Source organism: Megalopta genalis, chromosome 16, assembly GCF_051020955.1.
Source record: "Megalopta genalis isolate 19385.01 chromosome 16, iyMegGena1_principal, whole genome shotgun sequence".
Classification (NCBI taxonomy): Eukaryota; Metazoa; Arthropoda; class Insecta; order Hymenoptera; family Halictidae; genus Megalopta; species Megalopta genalis.
In genome coordinates, this window is record NC_135028.1 from 39,762 (window position 1) to 48,455 (window position 8,694).

Genomic DNA, 8,694 nt, shown 5'->3' on the forward strand with positions numbered 1-8,694 from the left:
ATAATACTTGATAAATGTGAACCCGCTTTTTCCTTTTAAAATCCCCAAAAAGATCTATCGAGATCAATCTCTGATATGCATATTAGAGCATGGCACTAACAGTATGTATGTACATACACATACACATATGTGTATGCACATAATATAAACTCGTGTTGTAACGATGCATGAACAGGACAATATATACATAATATTTTTCTCGAATTGAAAGACAAGTGTATAATAAAAATGATGGACTATCATGAAATGTTACATTGTCTAATAATCGTCGAAAAAAATACAAGCAATGGTATCAATACATTTTTATATATAAAGTAACTATATTTGTAGATTATCTTTAAAACGATTCCATAAATGCTTTTCTTACAGAAGAAATTGAAAACTTCGACGACAGTTTACAACGAATTTTGCAAAAACTACAGTTAAATTTCGAAAATGTTGACAAACAATTTATGACAGAAGATAATGAAAATGAGAACGAATCTCAAGATATCAGGTAGTATATAATAATTGCTTGTATTTGACCCTCTGAGGTTGGAATTACTTGTTGTTCTTTGAAGAAACTTGAAGAATATAGCAAAATAAATATTTATTAGATCACAAACTTCTAACATGAGTTTAGATTTGTATAAGAATTTGCGATTGTTTGTACACATTGCATCAAATTTAACAGGATGGTTATCGTATGTAAGAAAATAATGAAGCGAATTTTGAAATTTGGCTTCTCTTTATAATCGGTAGACCTTAACAATGTTAAATATTACTTATTAACATGTTGTACCATAGACAATCTTAGGTATTACATTTATTTTTGTAATCTGTATATCAATGAAATGGTCGTTTAGTAGGAAACCCATTATTTACTGGTAAAAACAATTATTCCATCCTCATAGGCAGCAAATGTGATAATACATATTGTTGGTAGTTAATATCAACATTGACATTTTTATGGTTTTTAGATATCAGTATGTACGCACAATTGTGTATATATTACAAAAATTGAAAACATCCATAAGCGAGAACAATGAATCTTTCTTAAGCGTTCAGCAGTTTCATGATCTAAAAGTTGCCATAGAGTTGGTAACTGCAATGGGAATCATACCTGGTCTTTTACCAGGTGTTGGGCTCGATATGGCTAAATTATGTCCTAGAGCTTTGCAGATATGCAAAAAGGATACGACAGCCGTACAAGTATAAAAATGCTATAAAAAGTCATGAATTCATAAGTCTATAAAATTCATAAATGTAACAAAATGATTATGTTTCTTTATTTCAGAGGTACAGAATACAAACTTTCACGGTTTCTTCTCTTATGGATCTGTGCAATGAAATTACGTTTCGTCCGGCAATAATAGCTCAAATAGGTCCATTACTTGCAGCACTTCTACAATTAGGATATGCTCCGTTGGTAAAGCCAAACGATACAAATGAAAATAATGGGACATTCAAAATGACAACAGATCTATATGAAAAGCTAAAAGAAGATCAAGAAAAATTTGTTTCTTTACTACATCGGTTATTAAATCTTTGTCCCGTGTCAACAAGTATGAAAAACTTGATGGTAATTCTTGGTATTAAAGGAGCTCCAAAATGGCTTCAGAGAGAAACTCGTAAACATCTAATTCGACAAATTATGCAGCCTAATGGAGTTGTTTCGATCATAGCTGCTATATGCGAGGATACATTGGACGTTGGGGAAGATTGGAATAAATTGGATACTGTTTCCAGATTAATAACTACCTCGCATGGAGAAAATCCTGACGACTACTACGGTGCTATATGCCCACAAGTACATTTTACAAGCATTTCGTGGCAACGTACAACAGGGTGTCACATTTTAATCTCCTAGGGCAAATATCTCGAAAAGTATGAATGATATGAAAAACTGTCTCGGACAAAAGTTGCATGGTTATCGAGGGTTAACTTTGAATTATTAAATTAGAACTTGAATATTTTTATTACATATTGTTGTAGATGACATCGAGGCGTTTTCGAAACACTACTTGAATGTAATTTTTGCGTAACTCCTTTCCGAGATACAAACTTTTTAATTTAATGTGCCGCCGGCATTAGCGTTACCTGATGTACATCGCGGGAAGGTTGCACGGTCGAATTGCACGACATACGCTAGTTAACTATGGGACGCCCTGTACAACAATTGTGCAAATACTACGTAAACTTGATAAAAATTATTTAATTATTTCAGATTCTAGAAATCTTAGCGAGCAAACAACTAAATCATTCGTCAACAATAGCAAACTGTTGTATTAAAGCGCTTTACAACAACAATCCTGACGTATGCGTTAAAAGTATTATAGATAAAATATGTAATCCCTTGATTATACATCCATCTAAGATGGAACAAAATATAAATATAAGTGAGAAAGAAGTAGAGGGATGTATAGAAAATTTGACGAAGTGTTTTATAATAACAGAAGCAAAATTTAAACATTTACCTTGTAAAGTTTTAGGAAAAATAGTTATTCCACTATTTTGCATATACAACGATATCAGATTAAGCGCTTGTATATTAAAATCTAAGATTAAACAGCTCCTATTGAGAATTTTACACGAAGAGCCGCAAAAGAATCAGCTTTTTGCCGAGATTCTTGGACATAAATTAATTCAACATTTTGGACATCGTATAGCATCAAGGTTTGGACCAACAGGTGGAATTGAAATTATCGGAATGGAGGAGGCTTTAAATTATGAACGATTTGCAGATAGTTTGCTAGATTTAACATCAACTAGCGATGAATTGTCGACTGCGCTATTTTTATATTTGTTAGAATTTTTATCAAATTTAATGAAACTAGAATGTAAGGAAGGAACTCGCGATTTACTAGAAACAGAAAATGATACATTTGAAAAACTTCAAAATCAGTTGGTATCTGTGAAACTTTTATCAAGTTTATCTAATATGTCTGCTGTGCAAGAAGCACAAATAGAAAATCCAGAGCCAATGTTTTCATTTATAAAATCACTGTTTATTGAATATAACAAGGAAAGGCAAATGTTGCCGGCAAATGATGATTGCGAGATTCTGTATGTCAGTTTGATGTTGATAAAAATAATTTTGAGCGAAAGAAAAAGAGCTCTAAATTTGCCAGCATTTAATGAATTTAAATTATTTTTGGAAGAATGTTGCACCGTTTCGAACATGCCGATGCAATTGCTATTGTTGATCAAAGAACTCGTTGAACTCATCGAAAGTCAAGGTCAACCGGAAAGAAAAAATTATCGAGATCTATCAATTGAATGTAAGACGACTAAAAAATTCGAGGAGGCGCTTAAAGATCTCACCGACCCCTTACTTCCAGTACGAGCGCATGGTCTTATGATTCTTACGAAACTGATAGAAACTAAGGATCCTTGTGCTATAGCCAGACAAACGGTGGTCCTTGAAATATTTAAAGTTCGTAAATGTAATCGATTCGTATAATTTTCAAATTTTAACGATGCAGAGGTCCCGTCGTATCGTACATCTTTTTTGTTTCAGGAAAGTTTGAAACACGAAGACTCGTTTATATATCTGGCAGCCGTTAATGGGCTGTGTGCTCTGGCTACTTCGTATCCGCAAGTTGTTATTGAAACATTAGTGCACGAGTACATTGACATGCCACAGCGTACTTCAACGGATGAAATTGCTGTGGAAACGAGAACTAAACTAGGAGAAATACTTGTTAAAGTAACTCGAGGATTAGGTACGTATTCGATAATTGGTTCGATTCGTACATAATCTTATTAAATATACCACCATGAATACAGTTACTATTATTAATTAAACGTTGATAAACTGAAAGTAAAGTACCCCTCCCCCTAGGGATTTGATACGCATGCACTTTTATGTCATTTTCAATAAATTCCTGTATTTCGATAGGTGAAATGGCAACAGCATACAAAAATATTCTAATAAATGGATTTTTGTGTGCAACGCGAGATTCCGATTCCTTGGTGCGTGCGTCTAGTCTTTCCTGTTTAGGGGAATTATGCAAAGTATTGGGTTTTCGACTTGGAAATATTATTACCGAGGTATATTTATTATTTCTCAGATATCCAACTTGTTTGAAATTAATCAGACTCGAATGTGTTTTATATATGCGATTTCAGGTGATTTATTGTATAAGTTGCATAATAAAAACGGATAAAGCTGCCGAATGTCGACGAGCCGCAGTTATGGTTAGTACGTTGTTGCTCCGCGGTCTTGGAAAAGATACGTTAACAGATCTTGGAAAGGATTTGGTCGATTTGTATCGCGGTCTAAAACATTTACGAGACAACGACGAAGATCCAGTTTTGCGTTTGCACGCACAGTTGTCTCTGGAAGAATTGGATCAGATCGTTCGAGATTACTTGTTCTTGCCGCCAAAGCTTGAGAAAAGGATATTTCTATTGGGCGATTCGTAACAGTTGATCCAGTTATCTTAAGATATTGTCCGACGATTATTTGTACCCCTTTATTTTCTATAAAGAATATTTATATCCAATACTTCGCACGTTATTACACAATTTGTGATATTTAAATGAATAAAAAGTAAGTAAAAAATAGCCAGATTCGTATCGTACGGCACGACGTTCGCACAAAAAAATTCCTTACTAATTTTGTTCCATTACAGAGGCGTGTAAATAATGAAATGTTGACTCCTAGAATAATAAAACATAAATAAAACATTGCCGCGTGAATTAGACGCTGACTGTGATTCGAATACGGTAAAAATTGTTATTAGTGCATTTTAAACGATTCTCGGAAACGGTAAAAACAACATACATTTAAAGGAGAACAAGACGAAAATCGGTATACAAGTGGAAAAGACAGCGTAAAGAAAATGATTAACCGTAAGAGGAAAACAAATATATTTCGAGAAAAGTTTTCGTATTAAATTTTGTTACCGGTATAAGTTTCTTCTCGGTTCGATTAAAAATTGGCGAATATATATATATATATATATATATATATTGTGAAAAAACTGAAAATTAATTGCAATTAATCTTCACACCTCTGTTCACCGGTATTTTTGTTTACGCATATCGCTGTTTTACGTATAAATATATTTTATTGAAGAAAATGAAGAAAACTGAAGAATAAAAAGTTCATCGAAACAGATAGGATACCGCATCGATAACCATGTATATGGTGTCGAACGAAACTTAGAATGTAGACTATAAGAATATTGTATCCTCGGAAAAGAAGCCTGCCAACCGGATGTAGTCTCGTTTGAGGCACGCGTACATTCTTTGCGGTTGCGGTGTCGAGGTCGGTGACGGTCTCGGTGTCACAATTCGTAAAATGAACTCTTTACACGAGGGTTCGGGAAATGTTTTCAATTTACCATCTGCAAGTCCATCCATTTCTATATTGCTATTAACGGAGGTCATCGCCAAAGCAGCCTGGAACATGCGAGTCATCGTTATCGATAAATTCGAACCAGAGACCGAAAAGCACGGAAATTTGATCACCTTTTGAGCTTCTCTGAACATGGTGCTTATTCGCGAGCCAATGTCTCCTCTAGAGCCATCCGGTACCTCAACTTCCTTTCCGCGCATCAGCTGAACGAGAAACGATGTAAATTCTTTGGACTCGTCGTTTCCTCCTAACTTGCGTTGCAGGGAATTAACTTGGGCAACCAAAGCTTCCACACCTTCTATATCTCGGATGATTTCCTGTTACATCGAAATAATTTTCAGTTATCGTACGTAGAAAGTTGGAATAGTTTTCGCGGTTCGTTTCGATCGGTTGAGAAAATTCTAGGATGAAAATTGGCCACTTTCTAGCATCGTCCTCGATCGCTTTCAGAATTCACCTCGTATATGTGTAGCTTCTGGTGGATAGGCTTCGTAGCGTACTGCAGTTTGTTGAGTATGTTGTGCGTGACCTCCGGTAAATTCGGCAGAGCATCTTGCTTCTGTTGACCGAGCGTATAGAGCGCAGCGTGAGTTAACGTTGGCAAAAGAAGCTGCGCGACTTGACCCAGTCGTTTCGAGCTCAGGAAGTATAACGCTTTTTCCGCCTCTCTAGTGTCGTCGAACAATCTTTTTTGCCGATGCGCAGGGACAGGTTGCGCCGAACTCCACGTCGACGTCCAAGGATTATTAGGTATCAACATTCTGGGAGATAAGTGTCCTGGATCGGGACGGGTACAATTAGTATTTTATAAAACGGAAAGAGCGATCAGTATTTTTCGGCGCATTTTTCGGTACAAAGACGGTCGAAATATAACCTGTAGTTTGACCCCAATTGTTGGTCCCGCCATCTTCGATCCAGTCCCTTGGAGAATACCAACGAATGAAGTCCTCCAATACAGCTCCAGGATTCGCTGCCTATGTTCGAAAAATCACGGTTGAATCGGATCGTTTCTATCGTTGGAACAAGGAGATTTGGTACTTCCGTGTCGATCAGTTTTGTTGAAACTTTGCTAACTTTTCGAGTTGTCGGAGAGACTGGTTTGCCACGCGATGTCCGAACGAACGTTTAGAAAAATTGCAATTGGTTGGCATAAAAAGAGTTGGAAAAAAAGGAGAAAAAAATGAGTTTTTCAACTTTTTTATCCGAGCGTAGAACGAAAATTTAATCTCGGTGCGAGAGACCGGTTTGTACCGTTACGAGCTACGAGCAATTAAAAATCGTGAAAATCACGACTTTCGACTTTTGACTTTTGACATTTGACCGATAACTGTAAGAGATCGACTATGGAGATTTTTCTATGTTTCAGTGGTTGCGCGCGCTCGTCTTCGCGGCAAACCGATTTTTAATGAAATTTTCGACGCGCATACATGCGAATTACCAAGGAAACTCGACATACAAGTTCTAAGGACCTTAAAAGATTCCATGTCGGACAGAAGCGAAGCGCTCATCAGCCTCGCTCGCATTTCCGAAGCGTATTTATCGGTTCCAAGTTGCATCATTACTTGGGCATCTTCCTCGACCTGATCCTCCGTTTTAGGAACAGGATCTTGCGTGATCGGCAAATAAAGGTAATCTCCGGTTTGGATCAGTCTGAAGAGAAAAAGGAAGAAACTTTTGTGCGTCGCCGAGAAATTTTCACGAAAAATACAACGAAAGAGAAACGACGCTGTAGCGTTTACTTGAGGGTAGGATGTTTGGCCGATCTGCCCGCGGGTTTATTCCACAACAGATACTTTGCTTTCGTTTGCATCCTCGTCGTCGAATCATCCTCGTTCGTTGGTTCCTCGCTGGTACACTCGAAAAACTCCTCTTCTTCCGACTCGGCTAAAGCCAAAGGAAAGGCGAGCATCGTGTCGCGTAGATCGTAGATAGATTCGTACGTAGTCGTTTTAACATCGAGCACAGCCGTGCTTGTTGCAAAAACGACAAGGACTTGTTTCGAAAATGAAACTATAGGTATCGGGGTTAGCATGGTCGGTAAAATTCCCGGATTTGAATATCGTCGAAAGCGGTTCGACGCCATGGAAGAATCGATCGATAAAGGTGTATCGAGGATACGTGGAAGAATTTGAAAGAAAATAGAAAACAGAATTGAAAAAACTGTATAAGAAGGATAGGTGGGTATGCCGTGGGTCGCAGCGATCGCTCGATCGCGGGCTCGGAACAAGACTGCGCGCAACATCGATGCCACGAGGGCCACGCCCCCTGACCAGTGCAGTCGGTGCACAGCAGCGGCGCGACGCGGCGCGGCGTGTCGTTACAACCGGGCGAACGTTACGATTCTGGTAACTAAAGTTTAGAGCAAAGTCAACGGATTCCTATTACGCGCATTACACGGTACAAAGAATCTAAATACGATCTAAATACGTTGTAGCGGATCGATCCGACGACGATACGCGTGTATAATAAATTCGATGCGATACCTGTCTCGAAATCATCGGTGTCTAGGCTGTGAAATTTATGCGCCGATTCCTCCCTAGCCTTTTTCTTTTCGATGCAGCAATTCATCATCTGCGATGAAAATAAACGATAGGTGTGAAAAATACGATCGAGCACGCATCAGGAGTACGCTGTGCGTAGACTGTGCGTAGTCCTTGATGGAACGCGTGAAAATTTCGATCGATCGTCGTTGTCAGCCACTGGACGGTCGACTAAAAAAATACTTTACAGTCGGGGTTCGAACGGACCCCAAACTCTGCTGTCCGAGCGTTAAAAGTTTTCAGCGTATACATATAATATAGCAGCAAGTGGTATATAAGAAGGTTGTACCTGCAGCTTCTGATGCAGTATGCAACTTCTCACGGTGTCCGGAAATCCTGGACCAACTCTGAAATAGAAAAAAAATTGTCCAAACGATCATAAACGTTTAAAGAGTATCGATCGAGAGTCGAAAAGATAGATTCCAGGATTCGATTTGTTCGCAACGATCGAAACATTTGTAAACTCGTATCAAAATTACCTCGTGTGCTCGAACTTTGCGCATTCTTAAATTTATTAAGACGATTACGATACACGATTCGATTAAGAATAAGCGATCAACGTGAAATTTAACGTCGAAACATTTTGATCGAACTTGGAGCAAAGTTCTCGATTGTCTCGACGCTTTTACGGTAAACGCTGGTACTTTCGATTTAAAGCGACCGCTAACGAGAGCGTCGTTGTCGAAATACTTTCGCGCAACGACAAATACGACGAGCCGAGAGATAGAACTTTTTCGCGGTGTAGGTTGCGGTTTCCGAGACTGCGCTGAAGCGATTACAAGTTAATCGGGTAGAATCGAACGGTCTCTG

General features: G+C 38.1%; 2 protein-coding genes across 8 annotated transcripts in view; one reads left to right on the forward strand and one right to left on the reverse strand.

Annotated features, from left to right (window-relative positions):
* Positions 1 to 92: 92 nt before the first annotated feature.
* Positions 93 to 4,548, forward strand: Tango6 (transport and golgi organization 6). 3 transcript variants are annotated; one of them, XM_076526813.1, is made up of 9 exons: positions 93 to 289; positions 370 to 496; positions 960 to 1,191; positions 1,277 to 1,789; positions 2,207 to 3,260; positions 3,321 to 3,415; positions 3,500 to 3,704; positions 3,881 to 4,032; positions 4,111 to 4,548. In XM_076526813.1, exons 1-9 carry the CDS (start codon positions 229 to 231, stop codon positions 4,405 to 4,407), a joined length of 2,736 nt encoding a protein of 911 aa, XP_076382928.1. In that variant the 5' UTR covers positions 93 to 228; the 3' UTR covers positions 4,408 to 4,548. The 3 variants fall into 3 exon arrangements, with proteins under 3 accessions (XP_076382928.1, XP_076382927.1, XP_033333564.2); XM_076526812.1 differs by having other exon boundaries at positions 94 to 289; positions 373 to 496; positions 2,207 to 3,415; XM_033477673.2 differs by having other exon boundaries at positions 95 to 289; positions 2,207 to 3,415.
* Positions 4,444 to 8,694, reverse strand: part of Rab3GAP1 (RAB3 GTPase activating protein subunit 1) — a 31,879-nt gene continuing 27,628 nt past the window's right edge. For all 5 annotated transcript variants that reach the window (XM_076526814.1, XM_033477675.2, XM_033477677.2 and 2 more), the window contains 8 exons: positions 8,174 to 8,231; positions 7,828 to 7,915; positions 7,084 to 7,228; positions 6,814 to 6,994; positions 6,219 to 6,318; positions 5,802 to 6,121; positions 5,458 to 5,661; positions 4,444 to 5,388 (listed from right to left, as the gene is read on the reverse strand). In XM_076526814.1, coding sequence (XP_076382929.1) covers positions 5,161 to 5,388; positions 5,458 to 5,661; positions 5,802 to 6,121; positions 6,219 to 6,318; positions 6,814 to 6,994; positions 7,084 to 7,228; positions 7,828 to 7,915; positions 8,174 to 8,231 — 1,324 coding nt within the window. In that variant the 3' untranslated portion in view covers positions 4,444 to 5,160. The remainder of the gene's footprint in view (positions 5,389 to 5,457; positions 5,662 to 5,801; positions 6,122 to 6,218; positions 6,319 to 6,813; positions 6,995 to 7,083; positions 7,229 to 7,827; positions 7,916 to 8,173; positions 8,232 to 8,694) is intronic.